Here is a 16,456-nt window from a genome sequence, read left to right on the forward strand (position 1 = left end):
TAAACACACATACCAATATTTGGACACAGCGCCGCACCATTGCTGTTAGGTCCCGATTTCTAGTGCAAACACTCAGATGCATATCTGTTGGTGATTATACGGGAAACGATTATCTTACATAATGAATACATGTTCATGCAGTTTCAACTATATCCCTATCAAAGTTAGTGAACACAGGTTGGTTATCCAACATTCCCACACACGACTACAATCACATTGTAAAGAAGTAGTTAGTTAGCTAAAGTTTGATTTCATTCTCTGTATTTCCATGTCTTTGCTTATCAAACAGACAGGCAATTTATTCGTAGAAAGGCCATGAGGCCTACAATACAATTCACAGTGACGATACAATTCACAGTTGCAATTAATTAATAAACTGTCTAAATACAAAATGAATTGTTTACATCTTTTGTCCATTTAAATTTGAGTAATCATGTGTAAATATTGTAAAAATAATTGTCTTGTCTCTTATCAATAATTACATTGTCTTATGTATCATCACTTACAGGGAGACAAGGTTATGACAAGGCCGATTCGCTTCCTGGGATAGATTACATCCTCTTGTGCAACGAACCATGGCAACGAACCATTTAGTTCTAAGTTTTTATAGCCTCAAAGCAGTTACGTGTGTGAAATTCGAAATAAATAATGAAAGAACATGATATATCAATAACACTTGTGTATACACCTTTTTATTTTATTATCATATGTACTCAAGGTTACCATTCATTTCATATCGAAAACCATATGAAAAAATAACTTAGACAGGCTAAATAAATCTATCCCTGTCGTATTTCATCACAAATCGCTTAGACTTCTTTTTATATATAAAAAGCAAACTAACATAAGAAATGCTAACCTAATTTGCCATTTATACCATAAAGAATGTCATTAATTGAAACAGTCACGATTAAAGTAAGCATCATTTTTGAACATTTAAAATAATGTACATGTAATAACATGTTTAGCAAATGGGTCTCAATATGGACATGCCTTCGATATGACTGTATCTTGTGCTATAATTGCATGTATTCTGTTAAGATAATTAAAACAAGACAACTTTTGACAGGTTATGACACTTAGTTATTGACAACATAAATACAAATAAATATATTGGGCATATTTTGTCCCGGTATATGGAAAGAGGATAATCCCATCACTGTTTGTTCTGTCATGAGAACTGTGACGTGAAAATTCGCCAGTCATTGTAATTTACTACAAACATGACACGAATGTAAATATATTGATATTCGTCACTGATGTCTTTTAAATCACACAAAGTGCATATTATTTTATTAGGTGGGATACATTGCTATCAACCTACTTCAGTTGGCATACAGCATCTACATTAAATGTCATTCCTTTAATATTGATAAATGGCATTCAAAACTTCAAAACTTGTTATAACATTATAGGTGAAATCTTTAGGGGGTATTTATGTTATACAACCATTGGCGTCTTCTAAATCAGTGATATTAATAAATGATATTTCCCTCTTAATTAAATTAAGCGAGAACAAAGATCTGATTTTAATGAGATTGCTCTGAGACCTGCATCACTTGGGGCTTTCCTCCTACATTAAGCTGACATGTCGTGATATAACTGAAATACTGTTCAAAGCTGCGTTAAACCTCACTCATTATTTTTTGCATTATGACAGCAACGTGTTTCCATTTGATGACGTTCGGACAAAAACTGCAAAAATACCTTTAAGGGCGGGGCCCTTTCGTGAACAAAACGGTTCATGAATAATGCTCGGAAATTCGTCTTAGCGGGCATTTGAACATAAGTCTGATTTGTTGCTTTGAAAATGCAAAGAAAGTAGAACGTTCTCAAATTCCCATTCAGCATAAGCCACCAGTTGAGCTGCCTTATGTGTATACAATGTTTCCTGCATAGATATTGAAGGGTTTATGTGTAATACTCCAAAAATAACATTGCCTTCATTTAAACATACATTCTTTTTATTGAAAATAAAATGGTAACAGTTTCCAAAACTCCTGATTAGCAAAAGGAATATGTTTAGCTCTTGCTTGATACACATTGTTTCATGAAGTAATCTTGACTTATTTATGAATAATGCTCCGGCAACGAAACATAGCGGAAGAAAGGGAGAAAACGATAAAACAGTCAGACGGTATAAAGTAAACAGGTATTTTCTTCCGTTGTATTACAGCAGGACATCACAGCTTTCGTTTCAATTAAAGCTATATGAGTACTTTAGAGTTGTACTTCAACTGTGATCCCTGTCTGACTGTCAAGCAAAATGACTATTTAAACAGTCCACACCCCCATTCCTCCCGGCCGCTGCGGATGTTGACTCTACACGAACAAGGTTGTCCATTGATAACCTCATGTCGCACACCAGCCTGACACCGGCCATCCTTGTAGCACACTGCAGAAGAACATTAACAACAAAGTCAACATTGCTGTAGCTTACTGTATAACGTCATAGAATATTAGCCTCCTTAAAAACAATTACAACAATGCAGTAGCTATAGCTTAGTGTACAACGTCATTGTTGCTGCAGGCGACAATATCAGCCTCCTTTAAAACAGTTACAACATTTATATAATTTACTGCACAACAACATAGTTACTGAGGGCGAGAATATCAGCCTCACTTACACCATATACAACATTGATGCAACTTACTGTACAACAACATAGTCGCTGAGGGCGAGAATATCAGCCTCAGTAACATCATATACAACATTGATACACCTTACTGTACAACAACATAGTCGCTGAGGGCGAGAATATCAGCCTAAGTAACATCATATACAACATTGATACACCTTACTGTACAACAACATAGTCGCTGAGGGCGAGAACATCAGCCTCAGTAACATCATATACAACATTGATACAACTTACTGTACAACAACATAGTCGCTGAGGGAGAGAATATCCATGTATACTTATAAAGCATAGGTGTGGTAGTTTACTACTTTATTCGCTCTGTCCATTTGTGCGAGGAGGAAACCAAGTTATAGACCGGATTCACCTTTTGGCTTGCCAAGGAATGATAAGAGTTGTGGGGAATGTCCACATACATATGGGTACACTCGGTATATTCCGCTACTAAGGTGCACTTGGCTTTTCCGCAACCATCATGTGACTCTAAACATTCGGGTGCAATCGACTTATTCCGCTACCATTATGTGACTGAACATTCGGGTGCACTCGACATATTCCGCTACATACAGGCATCAGTACTCACAGGTTTGTGGTGGCAGGACGGAACCTCGGATACACATGTACTTCTTGCAGGTGTGGACGTTCAGGTGGGCCGCTCTGAAGCTGCGTATACACACGCCCTCCGGAGTCGTGCAGTCTGATTAGAAAGTAATATCAACCACAGAAAGTAATATAATTGTAAGTTTTCACCTTTTCTCAGAGACAAGTGCTGAGATTAAACGCAAACCCTTGACCTGCATTGATACTAAACTTGCATGTGACACACAGAGGCTAGTTGCATGTGAAAATAATCGAAAAATTATTTTAAATGCTACTATTTAATGGTTACGGTGGGCTAATAACAGCCATTATCACACTTCATCGTTTGGAAGATAAAACATCAATGAGTTTGTAGTAAAAATGAAATGTCACGTTACCTTGCAAGCTCACGCTCGGCCCTGGTTTGAAAGCGTGTTTGCCACCGCCGATATCGGTACACACAGCAGTTCCGCAGTCATTGTTATAGTTGTCTCCCTTGGCATAGCACGTCCCGTCCTCGGTTTTGCAATCGCAAACTTCAGTTGACATGAAAAATGAACGTGTCAGTGGATATGAAAAATGAATGTGCCGTGTCTATATGGTTATCATGGTATATTAAAATTTGTAATGTCCGTTTGAATAGGAATAAGCGAAGGAGAACGACATAAACGAAATGTCGGAGGTGTTATGTGCATGTCAACTGCCCTGTCCAGTAACTCAAATATTTTTCAGAATACATACAAAACGCGCTACACATACTGACATATAGAGGTTATCACGCGATTGTGTTTGGGGATGGTAAATATCCTGCATTAGGAATTAACATTGTATTTAGCGAGCCTTGGCGAGCTAAATACATAGTGTTTATTCTTAATACAGGATATTTACCATCCCCAAACACACAAGCGTGATAACCTCTTTATCATATAATGTCATTCCTTAATTCTGTGCTTCAAAATCGCTTTCCCTCTCTTACAAACATTACGAGTTTTCCTGGAATGCGCGCATTAATATTTATTACGTCACAGGGTAAGTGATGTGTCAGTCGGACAGTGACAGTAGCCAATATAGTTCCAACTGAAATATGTTTCTTATACAGTGGCGAAGCAACATATACGCAAAACAACAATTGTTTTTAATTGCCTTTCGCGGCAATCCATCGGTCTGTCCGCTAGAGTAACTGCCCTTAGTCAAAGGGAAGCTACTCTAACCCTAGTATATGAGACGTCACGGCCACGGTCAGACGTTGTTAATAGTCTGTCTGTCCTGTCATAACGTTAAGAAGTGCAATCAGATGTACACACAGTGACAAAACGAAACAAGGTTACATTTCAAACATATTTCAGCCAAATCCAACTGTTTTAATTTGTGGAGGAGGTTTCAAGCCGCAGAGGTCTACAAGCACAGATATGGCTACTGATCCCGCATGGCTAGGCCTCGTGCCCTCGCAAAATTGTTTCGAAATTTATATCTCCAAAGTTGCCAAAACTTATAAAATGCCTTATCTACTTCACAGTTAGACACTGCTTTTAAGTACATCAGACTGTTCTTTTGATAATGATAGCAATTATCTCCGAGTTCATCCAGATTCCCGATTGTTAATTCTGACTCGATCGCCGAATGACGGGGGCGACGCCATGTTTGTTTATAAACAGTGAAAGTAGTCCCTACTTGACTTTTGATATTTGCATCTCTATCCGCATATGACCCCAACGGATATCGTTTTTATCCGTTGGCTTTATCCTGCCGAGAAACCTACTCATTATATGATAAACAGCTATATCCCGTTTGTCCGTTTGTAAGATAAGATAAGATTATTGCCTTATATTGCGACGTGCATGCACGTGTTTGTGTGTGTGGCTGCTTGTACTGGTTCGGACTGATGCCGATATATAGTGCTAGCCCACAGAGATACCATGCCGCAGTTTAACATGAATAGCCCCTCAATGCCGAGCGCCAGACAAGGTAACAACAAGTACCTTCTTCTAACGTCTGTTGGTATTAAGCGGCCAGGGACTGAACCCCGGATCTTCCGCTCCCCTGGCGGCGCTCTACCGCTATACCATGGAGGGGGTCCAGATACGACAAGATAAGATAATTAAATAATATAAAAATGCGATAAGATGAGATGAAATAAAATATAATAAGATTTAATAAAATCAATAATGTCTATAAATTAAAATAAAAGATGTATATTTCTTCGCAGGATATGCTGGAAGTCTTATAAAGCGTCTTGTAATAAGGCGAAGTGAGGTGAAATGGGGTTTAACGTCGGGTCCAAGATTATTGCACTTATTTAGCGACGTGCATGCACGCGCGTGTGTGTGTGGCTGCTTGTACTAGTCCGGACTGATGCCGATTTATAGTGCCATGCCGCAGTTCAACATGAATACCCCACTCAGACACAGTATACTGACTCCGAGCCGACCAGTCCTTATTTTAGCCCCTTAATGCCGGGCGTCAGACACGATAACAACACGTACCATCTTTGAACGTATTTTGGTATGATCGCTCTCCGGGCGGACGCCCTACCACTAGACCACGGAGGCGAAGTAAAGTAAAGTAAAGTAAAGTAAAGTAAAGTAAAGTAAAGTAAAGTAAAGTAAAGTAAAGTAAAGTAAAGTAAAGTAAAGTAAAGTAAAGTAAAGTAAAGTAAAGTAAATGAAGCAGTATACGTGATGTTTTTAGTTTTGAAAACTACTACTACTACAAGTCATATACTAGTTTGTCGGAAAAGGTTTAAATTCACGTACCAGGTACAATCGCTTGGCAATCTGAAACCATAAACGGGATAAATAGGACTCCACTAACAAACTAAACAGTCACCGGAATGGTATGGGAAACAAATCTCGCAACTGAGGCTTGTGTGTTATTAAGGAGTGGGAAAATAGGTTTAACGCCGCTTTTAACAGTATTCCAGTTACATCAGGGCATGTCAGCTTACTGTGGGAGAAAAGCCCTAAGGGATGCATTTCTCACACGCCTCGCAAACCGTCGAGCACGGGTATGGTGCTGACAAAACTAGAAAAACGGCGTAATAAAGAATGGGTTGTACACTTCAGAACCGAAAAATGTTTGTAGGCCGATGATCCATATTGATGTGTTTTTTTAATTATTTTTTAATACTATTTTCTGTTGTGTATTACAATTTTAATACGTATGTAATAGCATATTATGCTACTTTAAAATGTTTTATCAATATTTTGTATTTATATCGACCTATCCGAACGAATCGACATGTTTCCAAAGTTTCGGACCTAAACGAACCAATAAAAACCAGGTGGATGAGAAGTTCAGCCTACCTTGTTTGATTTCCTCGAGTGGTTCCCCGGGGACCTTGCACTTTAGGGTGGTACAGGGATCTACCCGTCTCTCGTATCCCAGGTCGCGACACACCTCTCCGTCAGGGCAGGCCTCTGTCGATGAAAACATGGAATGCATGTTGGTGAACGCACGGTACACGTGGATGTACATAGTGTCAGTGAAGGCATGGAATACGTGCATGTACATAGTGTCAGTGAAGGCATGGAATACGTGGATGTACATAGTGTCAGTGAAGGCATGGAATACGTGGATGTACATAGTGTCAGTGAAGGCATGGTATACGTGGATGTACATAGTGTCAGTGAAGGCACGGAATACGTGGATGTACATAGTGTCAGTGAAGGCACGGTACACGTGGATGTACATAGTGTCAGTGAAGGCACGGTACACGTGGATGTACATAGTGTCAGTGAAGGCATGGAATACGTGGATGTACATAGTGTCAGTGAAGGCATGGAATACGTGGATGTACATAGTGTCAGTGAAGGCATGGTATACGTGGATGTACATAGTGTCAGTGAAGGCACGGTATACGTGGATGTACATAGTGTCAGTGAAGGCACGGAATACGTGGATGTACATAGTGTCAGTGAAGGCATGGAATACGTGGATGTACATAGTGTCAGTGAAGGCATGGTATACGTGGATGTACATAGTGTCAGTGAAGGCACGGTTCACGTGGATGTATATAGTGTCAGTGAACGCACGGTACACGTGCATGTACATAGTGTCAGTGAAGGCATGGTATACGTGGATGTACATAGTGTCAGTGAAGGCACGGTATACGTGGATGTACATAGTGTCAGTGAAGGCACGGTACACGTGCATGTACATAGTGTCAGTGAAGGCATGGTATACGTGGATGTACATAGTGTCAGTGAAGGCACGGTACACGTGGATGTACATAGTGTCAGTGAACGCACGGTACACGTGCATGTACATAGTGTCAGTGAAGGCATGGTTTACGTGGATGTACATAGTGTCAGTGAAGGCACGGTATACGTGGATGTACATAGTGTCAGTGAAGGCACGGAATACGTGGATGTACATAGTGTCAGTGAACGCACGGTACACGTGCATGTACATAGTGTCAGTGAACGCACGGTACACGTGCATGTACATAGTGTCAGTGAAGGCACGGAATACGTGGATGTACATAGTGTCAGTGAACGCACGGTACACGTGCATGTACATAGTGTCAGTGAAGGCATGGTATACGTGGATGTACATAGTGTCAGTGAAGGCATGGTATACGTGGATGTACATAGTGTCAGTGAAGGCATGGTATACGTGGATGTACATAGTGTCAGTGAAGGCACGGAATACGTGGATGTACATAGTGTCAGTGAAGGCATGGTAAACGTGGATGTACATAGTGTCAGTGAACGCACGGTATACGTGGATGTACATAGTGTCAGTGAACGCACGGTACACGTGCATGTACATAGTGTCAGTGAAGGCACGGAATACGTGGATGTACATAGTGTCAGTGAACGCACGGTACACGTGCATGTACATAGTGTCAGTGAAGGCATGGTATACGTGGATGTACATAGTGTCAGTGAAGGCACGGTATACGTGGATGTACATAGTGTCAGTGAAGGCATGGTATACGTGGATGTACATAGTGTCAGTGAAGGCATGGTATACGTGGATGTACATAGTGTTGGTGAAGACACTGATGTACACATGGTCGGTAAAGACACTGATGTACATAGGGTCGGTTAAGACAAAGTAGAGTAAGTAAAGTCATGGTATCGATAGAGGTACATGTCCGAAAGTATCGTCAACCTTTCCCAATCACCAGTACGAATCTGATTTCGGGTGGATGAGACGTTCAGCCTACCCTGTTTGATTTCCTCGAGTGGTTCCCCGGGTACCTTGCACTTTAGGGTGGTACAGGGATCTACCCGTCTCTCGTATCCCAGGTCGCGACACACGTCTCCGTCAGGGCAGGCCTCTGTCGATGAAAACATGGAATGAATGGATCGGTGAAGACGTTGATGTACACTGGATCGATAAAGATAAGTTATACGTTGTACACAGGTTGTTTTCTTACGTGTTAAAACACCGAAACTAAAAGAATAATTTTCATTGCCTAATCGCCCGAGATGCGAAAAATACAACTTCAACTTCATTGGTAAACACAATAATAAGTGTTCAAGAGATGAATTAATCAAATGCACCCTATGTAGACTCAGGCAACAGCAAACAGTTTATAAAAAGACACACACATTACAAATTGTGTGACCTTAACTTAAGAAGTAATATGTTACCGTGTGGTTGTGGTGAGAATGACGTCACTACTCTTGTCCCGTTGGGTTTCTTGTAGTTGTATAAGGAACACGTATACCGCCGGCACCCAACAGTCACCACACCCTGCCGGGGCACACACGCCCCTTCATACTCACAACCTGCAACGTCAAAAAGAATATAAGTAGAACATTCCTATGTTATTAGCTGCGTTGTGAAGATTCTGCGTCTGAAGTTTATCCAGTCGAAATTTGTTTGTTTGTTTCCTTAACGCCCCATTACGACAATATTACAGCTACATGACGATGGTCTGTAGATAACTGAGTCTGGATCAGACAATCCAGGGATTGAAGCCACGAACATTGATCTTCGCAATTGGGTTATCATGAAATGCATCAGCCAAGTCAGCGAGTCTGACCATCTGACACTTACAAGCATCGGTTGCTTAGACCTATTCTAACCCAGGTCTTAAAGGGCACCCAGTAGAAGTTTGCAGTGGAAACTCAAGTACAGAAGATTGGATGTGTGACTTTTTATCTGTTTGGCTTTTATTGTCGGATAGTTACTGATAGTCCGCTTGTAAAGCGCATAACTCCACATGCAATGTATGTTGGAAGAGCGGCATTATTATCACTTCGTCAATTGATTACTCGATGTCGCATTCTCAGTTCCATCAAGCTACCTGCGAGGCGCTAGAACATTAACAGCCACATCACCATCTCATCTTACCGCGTGCTCATTCACTGGGTGAACAAAGTCACCTGTCCAATGAAACGTCATGGGCTTTAACGTGGATAGGAGCGAAGCCCAAGATTCAGCTCTTAGGAGTCAAGCTGCAAACACGGTCACCCATCCGAGGACTCTCCACGACCAACTTCGCCTGACCTGTGACCTGTGCGCTGTACACAAGTACAAGGCCACGTACCTCCATATCTAGACATCAATGTATCCTTTCTACAGAATCGACAGTCATGTACCCATTAAACAAATGTTTTATACCCAATAGTTCGACCTATAACCAAACATACAACCGCAATATACCTACACCAATAGTTCGATTGGAGATGATTTTGTTATAGTTTTGTCACAAGGCCAGTAATTACAATTAAGAATGGTGTGTGATACACTTCAGGAACACACGGCGCTGTATATATCATGGTGGTCCAGGCTTGTGTGTGATACCTACCGCTGTATAGGCTGTTGTATTGGCAGTAACTGTCAGGGGAAGCACATGGTTAACTACTAGTAAAATAGAATTTAATAGTGTTCGGCGGCTATTAATTAATTATGACTAATTAAAACTATGCGCCATTGTGTGAACATGGAAGGCTTTGGGGATGGACAATTTCAAGAAGGCGCGTTGTACCTATGTAAGAAGCCTTTTTGGGCCTGACCACTCTGTCTCCAGAACACCTGGGTGTATATATCATAATGACACACTCGTATGTGTAATATCTATCACTCTCTTCAGAACACTTAGCTATTATATATCATAATGACACTCTCGTATGTGTAATATCTACCAATCTGTTTTTAGAACACCTGGCTGTATATATCATAATGACCTCATCGGGAATGTGACACCTACCGCTGTGTCTCCAGAACACCTGCAGTCCCCGGATGGTACACTTGAGGAACACACAGGGCTGTATATCGGGGATTGAGAACTGGAGATGACGGGCGTGCGGTGTCCCATCAGCTAGGTAACACGTCTGTTTGTCATCACTCAGAGTGGCCCGAACGAAAACTGGAACATACATGCTTGCAATAGATAACTTTTAAATCCACAGGAAAGGTAAGGATCATGTACAGCTTGTGGGCATTGATTCACTCGACAATGTGAAGTAGAGCATAGGGGCCCCAGAGCAAGGACATTCTAATCCCCATGTCAATATCCCCTTTTGAGTATATTAACCAACATTTTAAAAAAGGAAACAAGAAACAGGCAGTGGAACTCACCATCCAAGCGGGTCAGTTCAGGTGGATGCTGGCAGATCACACAAGTTGCCATGACGGCAATGAACACAGCTGCGCACAAGGTGGTCGCGCTCATTCTGAAACAGAGAAAAAAATAGAAAAACAACAAGACTTAACCTCCATGGAGATAAAGGTGTTAAACGCAGAGCAGCCAAACAGATTTTAATACGTCATTGAAGTACTCATTGAAAGAAATACGTCATTAGGTGTCCTTTGGTACCCGGACTTTCCAAGTAACTGCTGCAAAGAAATGAAATGCTCCTCCAATTGCTCGCAGAACAGCCCCATCACTTGATATTTCCAAGTCAAGACTTAAATAATTTGGTTCGATAACTCAAACATTTAACATTTGTTTGAGCATCCTTCCTTGCGTGGAAGTTAACAAATTGTTAGAAATATTTTTGAACGGAACAACCAAAGAAGGAAGCCTGTGTCAGCCAAAGAAGCAAACCTTTGTTTGCAGAAACAGTCATGAACGTTTTAAGGTTGATTATCCTGCATTATTCGACATGGTGACAGGGCCAAATATGGCCTCCAAGATTCATCGGATCGACTTGAAAGTTGTTGGTGAGTATGTTTATTGTCCGATACGTGTAATAACAACCGGTCGTAAGTATGTAAGTCGCCTCTCATACGACACTCATCAAGCCTGACCACCAGTTCAATGTAAGACGCCTCTCACACGACACTCATCAAGCCTGACCACCAGTTCAATGTAAGACGCCTCTCACACGACACTCATCAAGCCTGACCACCAGTTCAATGTAAGTCGCCTCTCATACTACGCTCATCAAGCCTGACCACCAGTTCAATGTAAGTCGCCTCTAATACTACGCTCATCAAGCCTGACCACCAGTTCAATGTAAGTCGCCTCTAATACTACACTCATCAAGCCTGACCACCAGTTCAATGTAAGTCGCCTCTAATACTACACTCATCAAGCCTGACCACCAGTTCAATGTAAGTCGCCTCTAATACTACACTCATCAAGCCTGACCACCAGTTCAATGTAAGTCGCCTCTAATACTACGCTCATCAAGCCTGACCACCAGTTCAATGTAAGTCGCCTCTCATACTATACTCATCAAGCCTGACCTCCAGTTCAATGTAATCGCCTCTCACACGACACTCATCAAGCCTGACCTCCAGTTCAATGTAATCGCCTCTCATACTACACTCATCAAGCCTGACCTCCAGTTCAATGTAATCGCCTCTCATACGACACTCATCAAGCCTGACCTCCAGTTCAATGTAATCGCCTCTCATACTACACTCATCAAGCCTGACCACCAGTTCAATGTAAGTCGCCTCTCATACTACGCTCATCAAGCCTGACCACCAGTTCAATGTAAGTCGCCTCTAATACTACACTCATCAAGCCTGACCACCAGTTCAATGTAAGTCGCCTCTCATACTACGCTCATCAAGCCTGACCACCAGTTCAATGTAATCGCCTCTCACACGACACTCATCAAGCCTGACCACCAGTTCATTGTAAGTCGCCTCTCATACTACGCTCATCAAGCCTGACCTCCAGTTCAATGTAATCGCCTCTCATACGACACTCATCAAGCCTGACCACCAGTTCAATGTAAATCGCCTTTCATACTACGCTCATCAAGCCTGACCACCAGTTCAATGTAAGTCGCCTCTCATACGACACTCATCAAGCCTGACCACCAGTTCAATGTAAGTCGCCTCTCATACTACGCTCATCAAGCCTGACCACCAGTTCAATGTAATCGCCTCTCACACGACACTCATCAAGCCTGACCACCAGTTCATTGTAAGTCGCCTCTCATACTACGCTCATCAAGCCTGACCTCCAGTTCAATGTAATCGCCTCTCATACGACACTCATCAAGCCTGACCACCAGTTCAATGTAAATCGCCTTTCATACTACGCTCATCAAGCCTGACCACCAGTTCAACGTAAGTCGCCTCTAATACTACGCTCATCAAGCCTGACCACCAGTTCAATGTAAGTCGCCTCTAATACTACGCTCATCAAGCCTGACCACCAGTTCAACGTAAGTCGCCTCTCATACGACACTCATCAAGCCTGACCACCAGTTCATTGTAAGTCGCCTCTCACACGACACTTACAAGCCTGACCACCAGTTCAATGTAAGTCGCCTCTCATACGACACTCATCAAGCCTGACCACCAGTTCATTGTAAGTCGCCTCTCACACGACACTTACAAGCCTGACCACCAGCTCAATGTAAGTCGCCTCTCACACGACAATCCACTCTATGTTCCTAGGCGCAACAAATCGATGTTTAGAGTTGCGTCGCGCAAGGATCCGAAGATCTGAGGTTCAAATCCAAGATTCCGACAATGATGATGTTTGGTTTGTCAGCACCATGCTGAAAGAACAAGTCCCTACGTCTTGGTTCTCTTATGACTTTCCTCCAACATATGAGTCCTAACCACGTGGTGTTAACCACTATGATAGTGTTGGAATAATGTTAAAAGGGTCTAAAAAGTAAGTCACTCCCTCACTCAGTAACACTATTGCCTACTGGAATGAAAGGTACTTAAATGAAGGTACCATAAAGGTACCTAGTGGTTAACAGCATAAAGTCATAATAACAATGTACCAAACCGGACACGATACGAAACATCCATTCCTAGCTGAAATATAATAGATGTTTAAACAGAACCTTTCCATAACACAATCAATTATATGTAAAATATGAGATACAAAATCAAAGACATAGTAAAGATACATGTATGTAATTCACTTCTAAACAACGCCAGGAGTATACGAAATAGTCACAGAACAAGGGAAAACATCTCACCTGGTAAGACCCGCACAAGATTGCATACCTGGCGTCTTACCTGCTTCTGCAGGATGTGGGTGGTTGGCACAGAGTGTTGAGGACAGAGTGCGAATAATATGACTTCATTCAATTGGTATGTAAATATTTTATTGACCACATCCAGTTATGTTCAATCTGTCGCCAATGGAACCATGACCTTTCATACATGTTTGACGACGTCTAACGTAGATATATTGGACTGTGTTGTCGATATATAGTAAGGTAGGTCCTAATGAACGGATTATCTTACGGTACATCAATAACAAATTTGAATAATATGCTTCATGCTGACCTCCAATGCAAAGCTAGTTGGTCCGAAAGAAATCTAATACTGACTTTTGGTTTGTTATCACAGATAAAGCCTGATAACGACCTTTAGTTTGTTATCACAGATAAAGCCTAATGACGCCCTTTGGTTTGTTATCATAGATACAGCCTGATAACGATTTTTGGTTTGTTATCACAGATAAAGCCCGATAACGACCTTTAGTGTGTTATCACAGATAAAGCTTGATAACGACCGTTGGTGTGTTATCACAGATAAAGCCCGATAACGACCGTTGGTGTGTTATCACAGATGAAGCCTGATAATGACCTTTAGTTTGTTATCATACATAAAGCCTGATAACGACTTTTGGTTTGTTATCACATATAAAACCTGATAACGACCTTTAGTTTGTTATCACAGATAAAGCCCAATGACGCCCTATGGTTTGTTATCATAGATAAAGCTTGATAACGACCGTTGGTGTCTTATGACATATAAAGCCCGATAACGACCGTTGGTGTGTTATCCCAGATAAAGCCTGATAACGACTTTTGGTTTGTTATCACAGATAAAGCCTGATTACGACTTTTGGTTTGTTATCACAAATACATAAATGATAATGACCTTTGGTTTGTTATCACAGATAAAGTCTGAAAACGACTTTTGGTTTGTTATCACAGATAAAACCAGATAACGACCTTTAGTGTGTTATCACAGATAAAGCCTGATAACGACATATTATGTGCTGTCATTAAATAGCGTACAACCAATCCACTGTGTACTGCTGCTGTAATTAATGTGCAGTAATTTTTATTGATTTGTAAACCAAGTGAACTTTTGTTATACATTTGTTGGTTGTTTGTTGGTTTCTCACTAAGTTCTTTTACGTACAGATTTCTGGGTTAACATATTGTTTCAATCTGGGAATCGACAGGTGACACCATAAACATCTTCAGAAGGAATATTTTCACAACACAGCTTACTTTTAGTTGTTTATCTGTGCGCTTGTGTTTGTTCTCTCAATTTCTTCTGGCTACCAGGTATCTGTGGGGGTGGAGATCTTTACCTACCGCGTATCTGCGGGTGAAGAGACCCCCTAGCTACTGGGATTCTGCGGGTAAAGAGACTTCCTACCTACCGGGTATCTGCAGATATGGAGACTCCCCTACCTACTGGGTATTGGCGGGTGTAGAGATCCCCCTACCTACCGGGCATTGGCGGGTGTAGAGATCCCCCTACCTACCGGGGATTGGCGGGTGTAGAGATCCCCCTACCTGCCGGGGATCATGTCTACAGGTATCGAAGGGTGTAGGGTTTCATGTCTACAGGTATCGAAGGGTGTAGGGTTTCCTGTCTACCAGTATCGAAGGGTGTAGGGTCTCCTGTCTACCAGTATCGAAGGGTGTAGCGTTTCATGTCTACCAGTATCGAAGGGTGTAGGGTTTCCTGTCTACCAGTATCGAAGGGTGTAGGGTCTCCTGTCTACCAGTATCGAAGGGTGTAGCGTTTCATGTCTACCAGTATCGAAGGGTATAGGGTCTCCTGTCCATTGGTATAGTTGGGTGTAGGGTCTCCTGTCTACCGGTATAGGAGGGGGTAGGGTTTCCGGTGTACCGGTATCGAGGGGTGTAGGGTCTCCTGTCTACAAGTATCGAAGGGTGTAGGGTCTCCTGTCTACAAGTATCGAAGGGTGTAGGGTCTCCTGTCCATTGGTATAGTTGGGTGTAGGGTCCCCTGTCTACCGGTATCGAGGGGTGCAGGGTCTCCTGTCCATTGGTATAGTTGGGTGTAGGGTCCCCTGTCTACCGGTATCGAGGGGTGCAGGGTCTCCTGTCCATTGGTATAGTTGGGTGTAGGGTCTCCTGTCTACCGGTATAGGAGGGGGTAGGGTTTACGGTGTACCGGTATCGAGGGGTGCAGGGTCTCCTGTCTACAAGTATCGAAGGGTGTAGGGTTTCCTGTCTACCACTAAATGCCAACACATTATCAAATTCCTTTACAGGTTTACATCTACTATTTTCATGTGTTATAGTTACATTTTGGTCTTTACTTTTTGATGAATAAATCTATATTTAAATATATAAAAAATATATATTATTCAAAAGCATGATGACATTTGCCAAATCTTCCCTATAGCAAACTGGGGCATATGTTTCATATTTCATGAGTAATCAAAATGTTCGGCACCTTATTAATTCCCATAATCTTTATTACAGCATTTGCGTCGTTGAGAGTATTTCTCCAGGATCGGGAGATATTCTTAATGAACTTTCATACTTTAGAAAAGTGCCCATGGCATTAAATGTTTCCTTAAAAACACTGGGAACAAGGGAAACAAGGGAAGTATACTTTCATCATTGCAAAGATTTTTTTTAATTGTGTAAATACTCCTTAGTGTACCAATTATGGAAAGTAGAATGTGGGTATGAAAACTGATATCAGCGCTTATTAACTGTCAAGTGCTGGCTTTCATTTGTCCATTGCAAATCACCTTCCAGAGACAAGTAACTGTTGACTTCCCTTGTTAAGTTTCCACCTTTGTTATTTTATTACTTTTGTTGTACTTACAGGCACATATGATTAAGTAGTAG

The 16,456-nt window shown here is 41.7% G+C and overlaps 1 protein-coding gene across 7 annotated transcripts in view; it reads right to left on the reverse strand.

Moving 5' to 3' along the window:
• Window positions 1–1,946: 1,946 nt before the first annotated feature.
• The window catches only part of LOC124148000, a 261,572-nt gene continuing 247,062 nt past the window's right edge, over window positions 1,947–16,456 (reverse strand). For 5 of the 7 annotated variants that reach the window (XM_046518913.2, XM_046518914.2, XM_046518915.2 and 2 more), the window contains 9 exons: window positions 10,755–10,849; window positions 10,384–10,542; window positions 8,819–8,956; window positions 8,389–8,502; window positions 6,521–6,634; window positions 5,972–5,992; window positions 3,617–3,754; window positions 3,223–3,336; window positions 1,947–2,395 (listed from right to left, as the gene is read on the reverse strand). In XM_046518913.2, the coding sequence (XP_046374869.2) occupies window positions 2,271–2,395; window positions 3,223–3,336; window positions 3,617–3,754; window positions 5,972–5,992; window positions 6,521–6,634; window positions 8,389–8,502; window positions 8,819–8,956; window positions 10,384–10,542; window positions 10,755–10,849 (1,018 nt within the window). In that variant the 3' untranslated portion in view covers window positions 1,947–2,270. The other 2 variants (XM_046518912.2, XM_046518917.2) reach the window with 2 other exon arrangements.

The sequence above is a fragment of the Haliotis rufescens genome, unplaced genomic scaffold, assembly GCF_023055435.1.
Source record: "Haliotis rufescens isolate VD_foot unplaced genomic scaffold, xgHalRufe1.0.p SCAF_18, whole genome shotgun sequence".
Classification (NCBI taxonomy): domain Eukaryota; kingdom Metazoa; phylum Mollusca; class Gastropoda; order Lepetellida; family Haliotidae; genus Haliotis; species Haliotis rufescens.